Source organism: Microtus ochrogaster, chromosome 2, assembly GCF_000317375.1.
Source record: "Microtus ochrogaster isolate Prairie Vole_2 chromosome 2, MicOch1.0, whole genome shotgun sequence".
Lineage (NCBI taxonomy): Eukaryota > Metazoa > Chordata > Mammalia > Rodentia > Cricetidae > Microtus > Microtus ochrogaster.
In genome coordinates this window covers 15,159,713-15,180,939 of record NC_022010.1, presented here as the reverse complement: position 1 = coordinate 15,180,939, position 21,227 = coordinate 15,159,713, and the positions used below count along the sequence as shown (strand labels likewise).

The 21,227-nt window shown below is 42.8% G+C and overlaps 1 protein-coding gene and 1 non-coding gene across 2 annotated transcripts in view; one reads left to right on the top strand and one right to left on the bottom strand.

The window, feature by feature from the left end:
* Atp2a2 (ATPase sarcoplasmic/endoplasmic reticulum Ca2+ transporting 2) overlaps positions 1 to 16,307 on the bottom strand; it is a 42,979-nt gene extending 26,672 nt beyond the window's left edge. Inside the window, exons 1-5 of the mRNA XM_013349885.2 lie at positions 15,666 to 16,307; positions 15,087 to 15,104; positions 14,911 to 14,993; positions 4,296 to 4,400; positions 3,762 to 3,900 (exon numbers count right to left, since the gene is read on the bottom strand). Coding sequence (XP_013205339.1) covers positions 3,762 to 3,900; positions 4,296 to 4,400; positions 14,911 to 14,993; positions 15,087 to 15,104; positions 15,666 to 15,783 — 463 coding nt within the window. The 5' untranslated portion in view covers positions 15,784 to 16,307. The remainder of the gene's footprint in view (positions 1 to 3,761; positions 3,901 to 4,295; positions 4,401 to 14,910; positions 14,994 to 15,086; positions 15,105 to 15,665) is intronic.
* Positions 16,308 to 20,787: 4,480 nt separating this feature from the next.
* Positions 20,788 to 20,894, top strand: LOC113458344. Its single transcript, XR_003378728.1, has one exon. It is a non-coding gene; the product is annotated as a U6 spliceosomal RNA (small nuclear RNA).
* Positions 20,895 to 21,227: the final 333 nt, after the last annotated feature.

Sequence of the window (21,227 nt, the reverse complement as noted above, 5' to 3'; positions counted from 1 at the left end):
AATACAGATGGTTGTGGACCAACATGTGGTTGCTGGGAATTGAACTCAGGACCTTTAGAAGAGCAGGCAATGCTCTTAACCGCTGAGCCATCTCTCCAGCCCCCCAGGTTAACTTTCTACTACTAAATCTCATTACTATAAACAATTCTTCCTTTAAACACCATCAAGTTTAAGAATTATACTTTATTATTGACTAAATCTAAAAAATGCTGAACAGTTAGTCTTCATTTTAGGAAATATAAAATCTATTTCTTACAGAAGGTATAAAGCAATTTTATGTTAGAATCATGTCATTTTTATCACTTGCATAACCTTAGAATAGGGCTCAATCCAGAGAATGCTACAGGATAGGAACATATTTATGTCCTGTGCTATCATCAACCCTGTTACCAAGATATACAACATCCAGCACTCGGGAGGCAGAGGCACGCGGATCTCTGTGAGTTCAAGACCAGCCTGGTCTACAAGAGCTAGTTCCAGGACAGGCTCCAAAACCACAGAGAAACCCTGTCTCAAAAAACAAAACAAAACAAAAAAAAAAAAAAAAGATATACAACATCTATTTAAAGCAGTAATGAAAACAGTGTCCCAAGACATACACCAAATCCACTGCCAAATTCTAAAAGCAAAAACTTTTCCTATTATAGTTTAACTCACATTTGTAAGATTAACAGATAACACAGAAAAGTCAAAACCACTGATAATCCCTTACTGTAAGAGTATATACAATCAGGGACTGGAGAGATGGCTCAGCAGTTAAGAGCACTTATTGCTCTTCCAGAAGACCCAGGTTCAACTCTAAAAACCAACATAGCAGCTCCAGGGGATCTGGCACCCTCACACAGACATGCAGGCAAAACACCAATGAGCATTCAAAAATGCACATTTTGTTTCCAGTCATCCAAAAATATACTCCTGGCATTAAAAAAAATGTAAAATTGTTCCGTATTTATAAGATGAATGAGTATTAGATCTTTCTTTCTGCCAAGCAACTTTATGTGACTCTAGTGTTCTAGACTGTTCAAAGGTTCACATAAACATCTGTAATGTTCACATAATCTCTTCTAAAATTTTATTTTCTTTTAAAAAAAGATTTATTTTTAATTTATGTGTGTATGTGTCTCAATATCAAAGCATCACATATGCTGTGCAATGACTAACGTAAATTCATAAAAATCTAAGTAAGTTGCTGTTAGAGAATAGTGACAAGACAAGGAACATTTGCTAATGGAGATGGGTTTCTCTGAATCTAACTTTAATAATGGCCACTCAAGTCTTTGAACAGGCTAAAACTATAATTTGGAAGAGGTTATATGGTATGTGAACTATGTATCATTAAGATGCTAAAAAGTGGTGATTTGAGCCATCAACAAATTGAAATGACTTCTATACATACCATGTATATATTTATCATGTACATATGTCTAGAAAAGACAGTGATTCATTTTCCTCAACTAGTGAAAGTAACCACATATTTTAGAGTGGCTGGTGGCAATTAACCAAGTATTTGTAAAGTTGTCAAAATATCCACTCATTCTAAGTACCTACTCCTGAACACATTTCACACTTTCACAGTCTGTTCTGCAAATTTTATGATAAAGCTATTTATTAGCTGCATCTGTCCTATACTTGTGATTTCATTTTGGTCAGCATTAGAGTACTTAGGATATGCTTAGAAAGGAGAAGAGCCTTTAACAAAGTAATCTATGTAAGACCTAGTCCTTTCCTGTGTTCTTCTGTACCTCTCAGAATGATCAAACACCAGGAAGCAAGAATTAGCACAAGGTCAGAGCACTGCCTAAGCTTTCCATAATGAATATGCAGACATGACCAACTAGCAGGGTGTCAGCACTGTCCATGGAGAATTCACAAACAGGTCAAACAGACATAGACTTAAATGTATATACTGCCTACTGACTAGTTATTCAATTAAAATTGAATAAATTTAACTATCTTTTTTCTCTTATTGAATAGTCAACCCAAGTTTTGAGTATTTAACTTGCTATTTTTTAAATAGCAAGATAAAATTTTAAAAATTGTTTTAATTAAACTAAGTGTGGTGGTACACACCTTTAATCCCAGCTCTCGGGAGGCAGAGGCAGGTAGGTGGATCTGTGAATTTGAAGCTAGCCTGGTCTACAAAATCAATTCAAAGACAGCCAGGGTTGTTACAGAAAAACTATCTCAGGAACAAACAAACAAAAAATCATTTTAATTAATAAGGCAATGATAAAGTCTAGTAGAAGGATTAATTATGAGTCACTATATGAAAATATAACCTAGACTCAAAACAGTGTAAAAGCCACATCTGAATAATCCTCTGCAGTAATTCCTCTCCATTCACTCTACCAACAAAACAACCAAACATGAAATATCTCAGGGTGACAGTGACAGTATAACGTCACAGAATAGTGGCACCTAGGACCTAAGAGGTAAAGGCGGAGGGTCAGGAGAGTTAAACGCCAACTGGGTTACATAAAACCTTGTTTAAGGAGCTGGAGAGATAGCTCAGGGGTTAGGAGTACAGTGACTGCTCTTTCCAGAGGACCCATGTTAATTCCCAGCACATACACGGCAGCTAACAACTATCTGTAATTCCAAGATCTTACAACCTCACATAGACATACATGCAGGCAAAACACCAATGCAAATAAAAATACATCATTTAAGCTGGGTGGTGGTATTGCATGCCTTTACCCCAGCAGCTAAAAAAGGCAGAGGCAAGAGAATCTCTGTGAGTTTGAGGCCAGCCTGGTCTAACACAGCACACTGCAGGCCAGCCATGGCTACATAGCGAGACTCAAGTATCCAAAGCAAATAAACAAACAAAATAATTCAGAATCAAACAGGAAAAAAAGGGGAAATGGAGAGATAGGTTAGCCAGTGGAACATGCACCATATTGGCATGAAGACATGAGTTAAGAACCCACTAAAAAAACTAGGCAGCTAATTGGGCAGTGGTGGCACACTCCTTTAATCCCAGCAGTCAGGAAGCAGAGGCAGGCACATCTCTGTGAATTCAAGACCAGCCTGGTCTACAGAGCGAGTTCCAGGATAGGCTCCAAAGCTAGGGAAACCCAGTCTTCAAAAACCAAACCAAATAAACAACAGGCAGCTACTTAGAAGCTATAATCAATTAATCACTACAGCTAACTGTAGTGCACACAACAGTAGTGTTCTACAGTTGATAACTACAAACCTCAAACACATTGGCCAAAACACAAGATCCTTTTAGGAGGCAGAGGCAGGAAGATCACTTCAATCTGGGAATTTGAGCCCAGATTCAGCAACATAGTGAAACTTCATCAAAAAACAAACCTCAAAATAAACCTTACTGACAACATAAAGGGACACTACAATTCCAAACATGCACTGAAATGGTATAATAACTGATAAATAATTAGTTTTAATTATAATTATGAGAAAAAAAACTAGGGCTGGAGAGATGGCTCAGTGGTTAATGGTTAAGAGCACTAGCTGATCTTCAAGAGGATCTAGGTTCAATTCCCAGCACTCACATATAGGCTTACTCTAGTTCCAAGAAATGTCATTCCCTCTTGGACTTTGTAGGCACCAGGCACACGTGCAAGTATATGAACATGTATAGGCAAATCACCCACATGCATAAATTTTTAAAAAAGCAAACAAAAAACTTTAAACATAAAAAGCTAAATATAATTCTGAACCTAGAGAAAAGGACCTCCCTTAGAAATAAAATCTAGAAAAAAAGAAAATAAACAAAAACAAAAATCTCAACTCACCAGCAATTTCCACAATATCCCCAGGAACGATGTCTTTAGCTTTAATTCGCTGCACACTCTTCCTGTCCTGTCGGTACACTTTTCCCATTTCAGGCTCGTACTCCTTAAGGGCTTCTATTGCATTTTCAGCATTCCTTTCCTGGATGAAGGAAAACCAAGCATCATAAACTACCCTGCCTGCCTCCTTAACTATTTCTAGAGTAGAAATTAAAACTTCAGTTTTAGTCAAGGCTATGTAAGGAGATCCTTCTTTAAAAAAAACCAAACCAAAACAAAAACACCAAAAACCAAAAAAAACGCAACAGACTGATATTTAAAAATTACATAAACTACTGAAATGTTTTTTTTTTTTTTTGAGACAGGGTTTCTCTGTGGTTTTGGAGCCTGTCCTGGAACTAGCTCTGTAGACCAGGCTGGTCTCGAATTCACAGAGATCCGCCTGCCTCTGCCTCCCGAATGCTGGGATTAAAGGAGTGCGCCACCACTGCCCGGCACTACTGAAATGTTAACTGCTGCAGGAATTTTTCTGCTTACCTGCCATACACCCACAATTGCATTGGCTACTAATATAAGCAGAATTACAAAAGGTTCTACAAAGGCTGTAATCGTTTCTTCACCTTCTTCAAACCAAGCCAAAACCTAAAAGAAAAATGGCACATGTCAGACTTCCTGATGTACTTTTAAATTTACCTACATTTTATAACAAAAGGGGCTCACATTACAAGAACCTTTTCTTACATCTCCAGAAACAGACAAAATATAGTTACAGAAACAACTGTCTTATATTCTGTTCTTTCTTTTCTTTTCTTTTCTTTTCTTTTCCTTCTTTCAGGTTTTTTGAGACAGGGTTTCTCTGAGTAACAGCTCTGGCTGTCTTGGAACTCACCACTTTGTAGACCAGGCTGGCCTCAAACTCAGAGATCTGAGTGCTGGGATTAAAGGCGTGTGCCAGTCACCACCACCTGGCTAAACTTCTTTATTTTTAATGCCACCCCAAGCTCAAATAGAGTGGGGTTTTTGTTTGTTTGTTTTTTGGTAGAAAAAAGTAGTCTCATTCAATTTGTATGTATATATGTCAGATAATAAAAAACCTTAAAATTCCTGATTGTATTATAGTAAAGATGAACAGGTAAACATGAATAGTCACATTGATGTTCACATCAGGTCTGGAGATATGACTCAGGTTTAAGACACTGGTTGGTAGTCCAGAGGACCAGGTTCCATCCAACACCCACACATTGGCTTTTATTCATCTCTAACTCCAGTAGCAGTTGGGATTGATGCCCCTTTTTCCAGTGTCCAGGGACCTAAACACATGTGATATCCAGACACACATGCAGGCAGACCACCCTTACACACCAAATAATTTCTTAAAAATTCACATCATGTCTTCCTGTCCCCTCTCTGGGAGAGGCAGCTTCTGCCTCTCTCCGGCCCCCACCCCTTCTCTCTCTTTCCCCTCTTCTCCCCTTTTTCCTTCCCCTCCATAACCCACCTAATAAATATCTAACTTTAAAAAAAATTCACATCACGTCTTAGACATACATGGCCTGAATTTACAGCTTACAAAACTGAAAACAAGAAACAAACAAACAAAAAAAAAACCAAAAAAAATAAAACACCAAGAAACAACAAACAAAAAAATATTTGGAGGTAAAAAAATTGACCATTCACTCAAATTCAAGGCAGACCAAGTTAATCTCCCTGACTTCTCAGAGGTAGAGGAGTCACCTCAGAATTCCACCACACAGCACTTAGTACTGCAACATAGCACTTCAAAAATCACAAAATTCCCCTCCAGACAAATGAAATAAAGTGGGCCAGGGAGATGGCATATACGGTAAAAGTGCCTGCTGCCAAGCCTGATAATCTAAACTCAATCACAGGCTAAGGGAAGAAATACTCTCAAAGGGCACACACATGGACATACATTCCATCAAAATGTAATCACAAAAGCAAATCAAAAACCTCACCTAATCATGGCCCTGACTCCAATCAACTACAAGTTAATAGCCAAGGTACTATGAAGGTGATAAAAAGATACAGTGAGTTAATAAAAGAGCATCAAAAGCAGTGGCTCTCATCTTCCTAATGCTGTGACCCTAATACAGTTCTCATGTTGTGGTGATCCCCAACCATAAATTTATTTGTTTCTACTTCATAACTGTAATTTTGCTACTGTTATGAGTTGTAATGTAAATATCTGTGTTTTTTTTATGGTTCTAGGCAATGTGACCCTGTGAAAGGGTCATTCACCCCAAAAGGGGTTGTGACCCACAGGTTGAGAACTGATGATCTAAGTAGTTAGAAGTTAACCAGAAGGACAAGTGAGATGGGCAAGTGGGTAAAAGCTCTTGCTGGGCAAGCCTGCTGATCTGAGTACAACTCTGGAACTCATAGTGGAAGGACCTGACAACTGACTCCTGAAAGTTGTCCTCTGACCTCCATGCAAGGTCCAAGTCACATATGCACACAAGCTCGCTCCCACTATCCAGGGCCAGGTCCTAACAAATGTCAGTGGCAATTTTACCAGAAACCTGCCAACCTCAATGATTGGATCCGGGAGGTGGGCTTTGCTTCGTGTGTGGGTGGGTGGGTGTTTTGTGATGTTGCTTAAAATGAACACATTTCACAATGAAGAGCCTTACTTTAAAAGATTATCTAGGAGTAAGCAAGATGGCTTATCATGTAAAGACACCCTACAAGCTTGACAACCTGAATTCAATCCCTGGAATCCATATAAAAGCTCTAGAGAGAACCAACCCAAAGAGTTGTTATCTGATCTCTCTCTCTCTCTCTTTCTGTGTGTGTGTGTGCGCGCGCGCGCGCTACTAGCTTCCAGGAAGCAGAGGCAGGTGATCCTTGTGAGTTAGCCTGGTCTACATGATGAGTTCCACAACAGCTAGAGCTACATAATAGAGACCCTGTCTCTAAACAAACATAAATACATGTGTGTACACACATACACAAACAATTTTATAAGTAAAATTAATATAGTTAAAAATAATGAACCCACATGAGATTCTTTTTGGTTTTTTGTTTTTTAAACACAGCCAATGACCAGAAGATAATTAGGCAATATGAAACTCTTAAAAGAAGATTAACACTGAATTAGCAAAGAATCAGATCAAAGAAAAACCAAACAGAAAGTGCCCAGGTTCTGACACATGCCAATTGACACTGACAAGCAGGGCAGGAGAAAACCAGACTGTGATAAACACGACAGCAGGCTTTCCACAGGGCATTCCTAGTACTAAGGCCAGGATCTCAGCCAGAATGAAAAAACTTCTCTATAAAGTTAAATTTTGATAGATGCAGGATCGCAACTACTGATACAGCCTTCCAAACACTTAGCAAGGAGAACATATCAGAAATAAGAAATTTAATTAGCCCTTAAAGAAGAAAAATTGCTCAACTTCACAAGTGACCAGAGACCTTTTCAAAAGGTCAGTGAGGCATTAGCGACTCTAAGATAAGCTTCACACCTTGTTTAAGTGGGTATGAATTTCCTTCTTGGCAGTCAAGCCTGGGGACAACTTAGGGCAATATCCCTCAACAGATGGAGTGAAGGGAAGGGTGAGCAGTGTTAGAATTACTAGAGTAAAAACACATCTCTACTAGTCAAGAGATACACATTGTTCTCATGACTAATATTTATCAAATGTAAGAATTCTTATTTGACCAGTATACTAAGCTTGTCTTCCATGAGACCCGTTGGATAGAAAATATAGGCTACCAACACTCGAAAGTTCTACAGATGCACTAATTACTATGGAATGAGCAACTAGTGGGCAAATTTACTAAGATGGAGAATGGCATCCAAACCTATCTAAAATTTAGGAACCACCCAGTTAGGGCTGGAAGATAGTTCAGTGGCTACAGCCTTTGCTTAGCATATGCCAGCCAGACCCTGGGCTCATTCCTCAGTACATGGAGCAAGGGGAAATTCCAGTTTTTTGAGTACTTTAAAAAGAGAGACAGTTCTTAGTAGGCTAAGAGCCAACTGTTGCTCTTCTAGGACTGGAGTTCAGTTCCCAGCAGCCATATTTGACAGCTTACAATTGCCTATAACTCCAGTTTCAGGGGGTCAGATACCCCTTTCTTGCCTCTAGTGGTACCCACACACATGGTATACCGTCACACAAACATACCCATATATACACATAAAATAATCTAAAAAGTTTTAAAATAAAGATAAAATCTACCTCAAAACAAAATATAACCCAAAGACTCAAATCCTATACCTCAAATTGAAGAATCACATTAACTGATAAAAACCAATCTTCTCAGATTGTGTTTTATGGTTCTTCACGGTTTGTTCTATTGGTAAGAAATCCTATTAGGTTATACAAATGGGAACACTGCTGACAAATGACTGACGGTAAGAAGGTCCAAGAAGAAACTGGACAGATACTGTCTCAGAGTACACGGTCAATTTAGTTACTAATTATGTCTTTTCCTAACTTACACAAAATCAATCCATTCAAAAGGAGAAATATGTCTGTAAAAACAATCTTGACCAACTAGGCTGATCATAAAGGTTCTTTGTATTGCCTTTGTTTACAGCTGCATCCCTAGGGGCTCAGAAAGGGCTCTGGTACACGGATGGCACTCAGTATTTACTACTGGACAAGCAGAGGAAGAAAGAAGCAAGTGCTCAAATAAAGCCAAGTGAGAATCAAGGAGTAAAAGTTCTACAAGGAAGTACAGCATTCCATCGGAACTGGAGGAAAAGGAGGAAAGGTTAGCTGCAATGTAATTTCAGGCAAAGCATTTCTTCTTCCCTCTGAACTCTGTACTGTTACAATAGCAGCACCCTTCCACTACAATTACAATTATTCAAAGTTCAAAGCTTCAAATTTGCCAACCCTGTTCCAAGTCACCATTCACTGCATTTCAAGGTGAAGTAGTATAGGACAGGGATCTTTCTATTGATAGTCACAGAATTAATCTCTGGATTAGGACAGAACTAAGAGGTAGAGCACTTACCTAAAAAGGTATAAAGCTCTGGGATTTGATCCAAATGCACAAGAAATGGCATTACAGCACTACTAATACCCTTAAAGAAATAAAAAAAAATTTTTTTTTCTGGGGGCTGGAGAGATGGCTCAGAGGTTAAGAGCATTGTCTGCTCTTCCAAAGGTCCTGAGTTCAATTCCCAGCAACCACATGGTGGCTCACAACCATCTGTAATGGGGTCTGGTGCCTTCTTCTGGCCTGCAGGCATACACACAGACAGAATATTGCATACATAATAAATAAATAAATAAATAAATAAATAAATAAATACTTTTAAAAAAATTTTTCTGTATGTGCCCAAGAGTATGTATATTCAAAGCATGCATGTTAGTGCCCACGGAATCCAGCAAAGGGTGTTGGAGCCCCCCAGAATAGAAGTTACAGATCTCTTGAGCCTCCTGATACAAGTGCTGAGAACCAAACCCAGGTCTTCTGCAAGTGTAACAAGTAAACCATCGAGCCATCTCTTTAGTCCCCTAACTTTCCTGCTTTTCCTGGGTCTTACTCTGGCCAGGCTGATCTCCAACTTGTAGCAGTTTTCCTGCCTTAAGTCTTCTCCTGGCTAGTATTACAGGCGTATACCCAACACTTAATCTGGCACTATTAACTTCTAATAGGAATAACGAATAAAGCAAAATTTGCTTAGGCAAAAAGGCATGTTTTGACATACACTGGAAGGGAGGGTTGTCATATTATGGCATTGGGATTGTGGGCTGAGCTCTTGCTTGCTCGCTCCCCACCCCTGGAGTTTCAATATGTATCCCTGGCTAGCTGGCCTGGTGTTCCCTATATATAGACCAGGTTGACCGTGAACTCAGAGATCCATCTACCTCTGCCTCCTGAGTGTTGGGATTAAAGTTGTATGCCACTATACCCAGAGGACTGAACTCTCAAGACCACTCAGAAAGCAAGGAAGTATAGAGGGAAAGTAAATGCATAGCATGTGAAGGGTCCAGATCCAATGCCAGCACCATCTGCCTAAAAGTGGTTAAAAAAAAAAAAAGTCAGGGCCGGGCGGTGGTGGCGCACGCCTGTAATCCCAGCACTCGGGAGGCAGAGGCAGGCGGATCTCTGTGAGTTCGAGGCCAGCCTGGTCTACCAAGGGAGTTCCAGGACAGGCTCCAAAGCTACAGAGAAACCCTGTCTCGAAAAACCAAAAAAAAAAAAAGTCAGAATTCAAGAGGCAGAGGCAAGAGGATCTGAGTTCAAGGCCAGTATGGTCTACAACTCAAGCTCCAGGGCAGCTAGGGCTGTGACAGAGAAAATTGTCCTGAAAAAAACAAAAGAAAAAGACGAAAAAACATCATAAGTGCTATTTTCACCTTCCTTTTATCTTCAGAAACTTACACTGTGCCTTTGGACATTTAAACACTAGATCAATAAACAATATTTACATCAAGAATTCTGGAAAAAAAAAGGAAAATAAGCACTCATCAAAAACAACCCAAGATTATCAGTAAGTGATATGCTAAATGTCTTGGGTGGCAAACAAAAATTCCTTCAGTCAGAAAAGCAAACCTAATATGCATTAGAATTCATTCTCTCCAGTAAAAGGTGGCGGTGGCAGCAGCGGCACACACCTTTAATCGCAGCAATCAGGAGGTAGAGGCAGGACGAACTGAGGTCAGACTGGTCTATAGAGTGAGTTACAGGTCAGCCAGGAATGTTACACAGAGAAATCCTGTCTTGAAACACCAAAAACCAAACCAAAACTTAAAAAAAAACACGAAAAAAACCCTTATACCAGAAGTAGGAATGGCAATACTATACATCTGTAATTACAGGACACATGAGGCCGAGGCAAGAAATTAATAAGAGTTCAAGGGCAGTCTTGGCCATATAATAACATAACGCCTTAAAAAACAACACATCTTTAATCCTAGCTCTTGAAGGTAGAAGCAGGTAGCTCAAGTCCACAACAGTAGGTCCAGGATAGTCAAGGCTATACAGTGAGATTGTCTCCCCCATAAACAAGCAAACAAACAAAACCAACAACCACACACACACACAAAATAATAACAACGACAACAACAAAAACACAGTATGACTGAAGATAAAAATCAGTAGCAGAACACTTCCCTAGTGTGCTCAAGGCCCTGGATTCTATTCCCACAGTAGGGAAAGGAGATAAAGACAATTAATGTTTCCCCTTCAAATCAACTTTTAAATTGTTTTTAAGAAATAAATCAAACAAAAAATTTAGAACACCATAAAATGCACTACTAAATGCTTCTTAATCATTGAAACAAGCAAAGCAAAAACAAATCACGTTTTATCAGTGTCTCAAAATGCTAGAAACAAACTTAGTCCAATATTGACACACTGAAAAAGAATAGGGGCCCAGCATGGTGGCAAGATCTTAATGAGTTCTATGATCTGCATAATCCTGGTCTCCAGGATAACCAGGACTATAAGGAGACCCTGTCACAAAAACAATCAAAACAAAAACAAATACACACACACACAAAAACAACAAAATAGTATTTTAGTGTAAAACAGGAAACGGGGCAAAGAGTAAAGACCTATGCTGATTTCCATCTCAGTATCACCCATGATCTGGAGAGATCAGCTAATGCCATTAAAGCCCTAAATATACTCACCTCTCCTTCAGCTCTTTACTCCAAGGTTACCTTGTGAGGTTCCCTTTTAAAAAGCCTGTGCTCCTCTTCCCTATGGACAACCCCCTTATCTCAGCCCCTTTACTTTCTCAACAGTACTATTCAAGTTAACAGGTACCATATTCCCTATTATAGCCTTTGTGTCTGTGTCAAGTGCTCACTTGGGAGAGAAGAGTGGGTAGGCATTTCAGTTAGGCAACCAAATGATGCCAGGATACTTAGGGTAAAGTTAGTAACCTAACAGAATGGGAACAACCCAAATAAAAAACAGTAAATGATGTCATATTAAAGAAATTTGATGTCCACATGCAAAGGGAGATGCATTTTGCTAAGACAATCTTACATATCTCAGGCTAGCCTTATCAAACTCACTGTAGAGCCAAGGCTGGCCTGGATTCCTAACCTCAGCTACCAAATACTAAGATTACAGGCATGCACAGTTGATCTTTTTAAAAGAAACAACCCTGGGAAACACTACAGATTAAACTGTCCCCATGAGCCAGTGTAAAACATTAATGCAGCTTCCTATTTTCTGCCAGAGAAAACATTAACTGTAGTTAACATTTTACTAGTCTAATAAATATTTGAAATAAATCACTAGTATCTTTCTAACCCAAAGAGAAATCTGATGATTTGTGACAACTGCCTATTCACTTCTGCAGAAGAATGAATATTCAAAGACCCATGTTTTTCCTGTTAAGCCAGTAAGAATATACTGACTACCACAAATAAGTCAGTGCTGTTATTTGGAAACTATGAAAATAAATAAAAGCTGAAGTTCGTGTCACAAAACTATAACCCTGGCACCTAAGAGGCTAAGTAAGACAAGAAGATCTCATAAGACTGGGCTATTCAAAGTGAGTTTGAGACAGTCTAAGATATAGTAAGACCTGTCTCAATAAACAAAAATAAATACACATACAAAACCAAAACAGGGCCTGAAAGATGGCTGAGCAGGCCCTCAGGCATTCACATAAAGGCCAGAAAATGGTGACAGCAAGCCTATATTTTATTTATTTATTGGGTTTTTTTTTGAGACAGGGTTTCTCTGTAGCTTTGGAACTAGCTCTTATAGACCAGGCTGGCCTCAAATTCACAGAGATCCCCCTGCCTCTGCCTCCCGAGTGCTGGGATTAAGGGCGTGTGCCACCGCTGCCCCATAGCTTGCCTGTATTTGCAACACTTGAGAGGCTAGGGCAAGCTGGCTAGCTAAACTAGCTGAATCAGTGAGCTCTGGGTTTAATCCAGAAACCCTGCCTCAGTATGTAAGGTAGAAAGTCATTAAGCAAGAAACCCAATGGCCACTGCACACACATTCACACAAGTACACCCACATACCTGAACAAGCACACACATAAGCAGTAACAGAAATAAAGAGAAATAAGGAAAGAACAGATCAAGGAGCACATAGCACCATCAACAAACCAAAATTTCTTTTCCATTTTTATAGCTTTTGAGAAAGGGTCCAGACTGTCTTGATGCCTCAGTTTCCTGAACCTTTCCTTTTGAAAGAAGGCAACCCTGCAGATCATTTTAAAGGTATGAACACACACTTAAGCATGGCCACTAAGTAACACTCTAGAGTGGTGCAGACTTAGAACAGCCTCTGAAGACTACCGTAATCCATCCAAAATCTTGACAAAGAAACCAAAGCAAACTTAGTGAACTCTAAAAAGCACTTCCTGCACTTATTCTTTCGTTATTTAACACCTTAACATAGAATATAACAGTTCATTTCCTGAACAAGAATTCCAAATAGTTATTGAAAATGAATTCACATTTCAACTACAAACACTAATAAGCAACATCCTCTATTACAAAAAAGTTAAGCACTTAAAATTTGAAAATGATTACAAATAAATTCCTAATTATTACATCACAAAATACATCTACAATCACTAATCTTACTTTCTAAAACACCAAACTAACATGATTTTGAAACCCTGAGATCCAATAGCCAGTAACTTGTTCACTGAAAAGGGGCACCATTTCCGAGATTTCTTCAAAACACAGAAGGAACCAGCAGGAATGTATTTTGCCTACAGCTAGTACACATCAGTTAGTTAATTCCTAAGTCCCTGATGACCTTAATGAAGGCCAGCATTTAACAGCCACAGCAGAGACTCAGAATCATGTAGCCTGCATTAATACAAACCCTGATCAACTCCCCAAATGTGTAATTTATTTTACCTCATGTCAACATGCTCAAACTATAATCAAACAACTCTATTCATTTATCTTGTTTACCAATGATGCAACCATTTACAGGGCAAAAATTTTAAAAACTAATCACAAGATATATAAGTTGTATAGAGTGAATGACTCAGTAGTGTGCTTTGGTTTGCTATTGGTGTCTAAATTTTATTCAATGAAAACCACAGGTGAGATTCTTGAGAACTGAACTAGCAATGGCCACACAACACTTAACAAACATGGTATACTAAAGTTTCACAGCAAAATCCATGTGTACAACTGCTCCTAAAGGCCAACTCTGCCACCAAAATTTATTTTAAAAATAGCTTAAAAAAACCCTTTCCTTCACCTGAACTCTGTAAGTTCCCTAAACAATCCTCTATGCTAGTGTTTTCATAGAGGTCATTACCACATGACCCCTAGGTCAGATTTATATGTGAAAATACATAGTTGAAACCTTACAGCTGTCAGCTTTTTGAGACCCGAAATAAGTATTATACGATTTTCACTTCCTATTACAGTATAAGAATACAAGGTTGGAAGAACAAAAAGCAGTGTGCACTATGATGGCTAATTAAGACCACTGGGCACCACTACCACTATTTTAAGAAACTGTAAAGAAATCCACTGGCCAGAAAAAAATGATAATAACCTAGAAATAACCTTGCCACTTCTTAGTTTTTCTTAGACGGGTCTCTGCATTTCACTAGTTTCTAAGCAACCACACAGGGCTCAAGCACATACAGAAAGGGGGGGCCAAAAAAAAAAAAAAGAAAAAAGAAAAAAGGTCTGTCTGCCTTCATTCCCTCTTCTAATACTCAGAACCAAGAGTACTGAACTTTGCTCTCTCACTCTAGGAATCACTCAAGACAGGGGTCCAGGTTAGATGCCATCCTAAAGGTCAGTGACCAAATTTGGTCAACAGTGGTGCCATCACTGCCGTCATCATTCTTGTCACTGTCAGAAACAACTGTCACCTTGCCACTACCAGGAAGGCAAAGCAACTGCAATATTCCCTTTGTCCAACATCATCTTCGTATGATCTTACAGCATGACAACAAATGGAGGAACCTAATAGAAAAGGCCTTGTAGTAAGAAACTGACCGGCACTAAAAACTGGTAAGACCCTGCGGTCAGGAGCCTAGACATCTATATTCTGAACAAAACACCTTCTAGCACTTTTTTTTTTTTATCTCTAACACTTGGGTTGGTTGTTTTTTGTTTTAAAACACGGAAACTCGAAGGCTATTTTTTTTCTGGTATATCAGTGAAATACTTTCAGCTTGTACGGGCAGATAAAATATTTTTTTAATACTTACGAAAGATATACATGCTGCCAGCAATAAAATCCTAACTAGTAAGTCTTCAAACTGCTCAATGACAAGTTCCAGCAAGGTTTTTCCTGTTAAGGAAAAAAGTATTTGTTACAATTGTCCATATCAATCAATCCGTGACCGCACACAGACCGTCTCTCCAAAGTAACATTAAGATTTACCTTCTTCAGCCGGTAATTCTAGAATGCCAAAATTCGCCAGCCAACGTGTCAGGGGAGGAAAGAAAAAATACAGACATCTGATTAGCGCTTTTATAAAAACTGCTAGATACATCACCATCGTTGTGGGTCTATGAACATTTAACCTCTCTCTCTCCACTCTGATACCCCGAGAAAACTACACGGTCCCTGGAATCAAGGGCCACGGTCCTGCCCGTCAGCTCACTCGGGCCTCCAGGACCATGCAGCCGTTTCAGCTGGGTCATCACTTCTGCCAGATGTGTAACTTTGGGGAGTGTAAGAAACGGTCGGAGGCTTTCTCAACTACATCGACGCCTCATAAATCCGCGGGGGACTCAGGCCAGCCGCAGGAGCGCCCCCCCTCCCCACCCCGCTGCGCTCCGTCCGGGAAGGTCACCGGCTCGAGACCCCTGGAGGTCGGGAGAGGCCCGGACCCGCGTGCGGACAACCCGGCCTCTCGCAGCCGTCGGGCGCCGAGCCGAGCCCCACGAGGTGGAGCCGGGTCAGCCATCTTCCTTGGCGCTCGGGCCCGCGCCGCCCGCTGCAGCGCCCCGCACCTACCGTTGGAGCCCCATCTCTCCTTGAGCTTCTTGACCTGCTCCAGGCTCAGCCCCGTGCTCTCGTTGACGCCAAAGTGGCCGAGCACCTCCTCCACCGTCTTTGTGTGAGCGTTCTCCATGGCTGCGGGGGCCCCGGCCGGCCTCGCCTCGCGTCCCCGCGGCCTCCTCGCCTCCGCCTCGCACTCGGGCCGCGGGCTCGTGCCACCGCGGGCGCCCGGGCGCAGACAGCTGTCCCCTCCTCTTTCTCCTCCTCCGCGGCTGCGGCCGCTTCCGCCTGACCGGGCGCTGAATCACCCGAGCCCCCTCCCCCAGAAACCGCCGCACGCGGCCCGGCCTCGCCGAGCCCACCCGAGGGGCTGCGAGCCTCCCGCCGCGCCGCGACTGTGCGTCGCCTCAGCTGCCAGCCGGCCGCGGGCACCGCAGGCCGCGGGGAGGAGATCCGGTGCGGCTGAGGAGGGGCGCCCGGCCGAGCCCTCGGAGCGGAGGAGAGCGAGGCGGGCGGCCGGAGAGGAGCTGCGCGGCGCGTCTGCACGAGCCCCTCAGTTCTGCACCCCCGACAGCGGCGGAGGAAACTGCGGCGGAGGAGACGGGAGGTGGCGTCGGGGACGGCTCCGCGGCGGCTGCTCTAATAGCATTTATCCGCCGCTGCCTCCCCTCTCGCCGCTGCCGCGGCATGTGGACGCCGCTCATTGGCCGAGAGCGCCCAGCGCGGCGCGGGCGGCGCGGCCCCGCCCCCTCCCCCGGCGCCCTCCCGCGCGCGCACCGCGCGCCCACACCGCCGGTAGGCCCCGCCCCCTCCCGCGCGCCGCCCCCAGTAACCCGGATCGAGAACGCGCGCGTGCACGCGTGTGCGCGCAGGACGCCTTCGCAGCATTGCTTTGCTGGCTGTGGCCAGGGCGAGCGGAGGGCGAGCTCGGTTTTTCTCGGCCGTGGCTTTCGCGTGTTGTCCGAGCGCGGGAGTAGGGCGCGGATCTTACTGGTGGGCGCTCAGCGCTCGCTGCCCCGCCGCTGGGGGACTGTCTGGGGCGCGCGGTGGCAGGGAGGTGCCGGAACGCGGGCGACCCAGGCGCGCTCGGACGGGTGTCCTTGGCTCGCCTCCGCACCCTGGACAGCCCGAGCCGTGCTCTGCATCCTAATGTCTCCTTCAGAGCGCACCCCCCACCCCCATCAGCCACCAAGGGGAGGAATTCCGCAGTTCCCTTCCCACACAGCCAAAGTCGCTCATCTGTCGCCTCGGGAACACCGCATCCCACACCCCCAGCCGAGAGCCCCATCTCCACCGCACGCCAACACCAGCCCTTCCTTCCCCTGCGGGTTCTGTACCCCGACAGGGAATCCCACTCTTGGGGGAGGAAGGAGGAAGTTTTATTTCGTTTTAGTAGCCCACACAGCCTTTGACATACGTCTGCATAGAAGTCACAGGTTACGCTGTAGCAGCTACGCGTTTGCTAGGTGCTTGGCTTTGGCTTTAAAATGAAGGTTGCTATATAGACTTCCACTTTCCCCAATGAGAGAGAAGGAGCTTTCAATCCCAAACCTATTCTTAAACCACAAATCATCTGCTCTGTCGGTGAGGTCTGTTCAGAGCCTAGCACGAAATGTGATTTTGCAAATATGAAGAGATCGTACTGAGTCAGGTGTGACGTCCAGCCTGTAGTTTCAGCACAGAGATGGAAGAAGCAATGTGATCAAGAGTTCAAGGTCATTCTCGGACACTTGAGTTTAGAACCAGCCCGCAGTGTTGGACTGTGTCTAAAAAAATAATACATAAATTTAAAAAGCAGAGGAAGGTGGGAAGCCATACTAAACAAAGGGGAAGGGAATCTTTGCATTGAATTCACGAATATTTTCACAAAGAGCAGCTTCCTGAAGGGAATCGGTTGCAAAATAAAGCATTTCGTCTGAGCAACACTACCCACCACCCCATCACTGGAGTAGTCCCACAGGGCTCCGCCCCAAGACTTAAGATAGATTCCTTCAACAGATGCAAATCACAGTGCTTTACCCGACTGAAAAAAACGAAGTACGTCATTTCATTTAATTATTTCCAAGGAGTGGAGGCTGGCATGCAGTTCTGATTGATACTTGGAAAAAGACCAACAGAACCCTACACGAAACAAACAAACAAAAATTCTAGTGTATAGCAATGCACTCCCTAGAAGCAAGGTGGAAACTGGTTAGGGCACAGCCTCTTCAGGAGGATCGGGTGACAGCCTGCGAGGTGGGGGTGTGGTGATGGAGAACTGGTGGGTCTTTGGCCTACCTGTGTTCCAGTTCTGCCTGGCTTCGTGTTGTTTCACACCAACAGCAGGAGGCACTGAGGGCAGGAAGGTCGCCTTTGGGAGTTGTCTGAGCCGTTCACTGGGTTCCCGGTACTTCCCTCAGGCCATCTTCTTCATTTTTGCCCCCTCCTGAAAGATGCTTTCCTTATCTAAAGCAGCCCCCCTCCCCAGTGCCCTCTATCACTTTATTCAGAGTCCCCCCTTCACCCAGAACCCCGAATTTTCTGTTTAGCTGTTTACTGCCTTTCTCCTAGGTGTCTGGTGGGACACCCCAGACATGAGCTCCATGAGGACACAGCTTGTCTGTCTTGTCCATCTTCAGCATCCCCTCATCATCTATTGAGAACCTGCAGTTTAAGTGAATGAGAGTCCCACCTTTCCCAACCCATTAGTAACCTGCAAAGGGCTGTGCCAGTGCCAAGGCCTCAGCAAATGTCTGCTGGACTCTAGGTCATTGCTTTCCATTCATGAACAAGACCTCTAAACAACTTGGCTTATGAGAATGGCTATGAAACAGGTTTAAAACAAAAAGAAGGCAAAACTGCATTATAGGGCTGTCAGCGATGAGAATGGCCTATATTCTCATAGGTACTGCTACCAGTCAGTGCTCTTCTGGAATGTTCTTGGTAAATTTGCAAGGTTTTGTTTATTTGTTTGTTTTCACTGAAGTCTGGAATGCTCCCTTAAACTAACAGTTTGACTTTGTTTTTATCTCAGCGTGGGCCCTAGGCGGTTGGTTTAACACACCAAAATAGCCCTTTGTTTCCTCTGCCTGTTGTTATCTCTGAGACCCCTTGCTTAGAGGTTGGTGAAACTGATCAGGAACCCAGACTCCCAAAGGCAGAATCCCTGGTTACTCTTATTTAGAAATAAGGTTGGGAGAAACTAAATAATTAAAGGATTTATCTCAGTTAAAAAGAAGATGGAAGGGGGCTGGAGAGATGGCTCAGAGGTTAAGAGCACTGGATGCTCTTTCCAGAGGTCCTGAGTTCAATTCCCAGCAACCACATGGTGGCTCACAACCATCTGTACGGAGATCTGGCGCCATGTTCTTACGTGTGGGCATACATCGAGGCAGAATGTTGTATAAATCTTTTTTTTTAAAAAAAAAAAAAAAAAAGAAGAAGAAGAAATAGGAAGGGTGTAGGGGCGCAGGCCTTTGATTCCGGCACTCAGGAGGCAGAGGCAAGTGGATATGAGTTTGAGACTAACCTGGTCCACACAGTGAATTCCAGGTCAGCCAAGAACCTGCCTATTTTAAAAAATATTTTTTATGGTTTATTTAATGTGCATTGGTGTGAAGGTGTCAGATCCCCTGCAACTGTATCTTCAGACAGTTGTGAGCTGCCATGTGGGTGCTGGGAATTGAACCCAGGTTCTTTGGAAGAGCAGTCGGTGCTCTTAACCACTGAGCCATCTCTCCAGCCCGAACCTGCCTTTTTTAAAATAGAAATTTGGGGTTCGGTTTGTTTTATGCACAGTGCTGTATTCTCTTCTTGTTTTCAAGGTTACTCACAAAATAAGAAAGGTTCCACTGTCTTCCAGCAAGTCTCGCAGCCACACACGCCATCACTCGAGGACAGGAAGAAAAGGGAAAGGAGAGACTGCGATGCAGAAAGATGAAGTGTGACCAAAGACCTTCAGAAGCATCAATAAAAGAGGACATTAGCTAATAAAAGGCGGGTTAGTTTAAAAAGCTGTTTGGATAGAAAAGCTGAGAGGCGACTTGCAAAAGAGGCCTAGCCAGTTCTCCGCCCTCGGCAGGCCTCCTGTGAAGCAGTGGAGGCCACAAGAGGCAGTCTGCTCCATATTTGGACAGCTCTAATCATTAAAGCAGCCCCATTCTGGGCAAAATCCACCTTCTCTTAGCTATATCCACTCTTATTAGCTCTCCAAAACCACCCTGAACAAGCTTAATCCCTCGAGTACATGATCCTTTTAAGTATGTCAAGATCTTTACTGCATTAATGTCTCCTTTCCTAACTATAAAGAGCAGCAGGGCACTGGCGCTGTCTTCCTATAGTGCAGGTCTCAGCCCCTCAGCATCTCTGGACACGCCCAGTCCTGAGCACACCATGCTGAGCACCCACCTCTGCCCTGTATCCTTCCACTTCACAGTGTAGTGTTAACGAACTCAAACCAAAAACTTTCCATGCGAACCACAGTCCCATTAAATCTGTTTATGGTATACTTAGCTTGTTGATTTATGTGTATACCAGGCACCGAGCCTGCCTATAATGAGATGGTTTTGGGCTTATTATGATCTTTTTGAGTCTTCATCTTTAAACAGTCATTTTTAAAAATTTTTCTATCTGAATGAGTGTTTTGCTTGCATGTGTGCCTATACACCACTGTGTACCTGGTGCCCTTGGAGGCCAGAAGAAGGCAACAGATCCCTTGGAACTGGAGGGACAAATAATTGTGAGCCACTATGTAGGGGCTGAGAATAGAACCTGGCTCCTCTGAAATAGCAGCCAGTGCTCTTAACCACTGAGCTATCTTCAGATCCCAGATTTAAGCCTGGTCTACAAGAGCTAGTTCCAGGACAGGAACCAAAAAGCTACGGAGAAACCCTGTCTCGAAAAATCCAAAAAAAACAAAAAACAAAAAAAAAAACCCAGATCCCAGATTTATTTTACCTGTGTATTAGTGTGTGTATCTGTAGAGAGAGTATGTGCACATGAGTGCAGGTGCCTGAGGAGGCCAGAAGAGGGCATCAGATCCCCTGAAGCTGGAGTTATAGCTCCTTGTGAGCTATCTATCCAACATGGGTACTGGGAAAAGAACTCCAGTCCTCTGCAAGAACATTAGTTCTCTCTCCCTTTAAAAACATTTAGGATTGTGCTCACTTCGGCAGCACATGTACTAAAACTGGAGCAACACAGAGAAGATTAGGTTGCCCCATGAAAGGATGACACGCAAATAAATATGTGAAGCATTCTATACTCTGATCATTTTTGCTTCATCTTATTATAATTTATTTTGTCATGTTTGATTGTTATCTCTTAGAAGCCCGTTCTTGAGAGACAGAAAGGGAATGGGTCTGGAGGGAAGAGGAGATGGGGGAACTGCAAGAAGAGAGGGGAAACTATAATCAAGGTATATTGTATGAGAAAAGACTCTATTTACAATAAGAGAAAAAATGTAGATTTATTTATGCGTAGGAGTGTCCTGCCTCTCATGTATGTGTACTACATGTGTCCCTAGTGCCCTCGGAAGCCAAAAGAAGGCATCAGATATCCTGGAACAGGAGTTACAGATGGTTCTGCCATGTGGGTGCT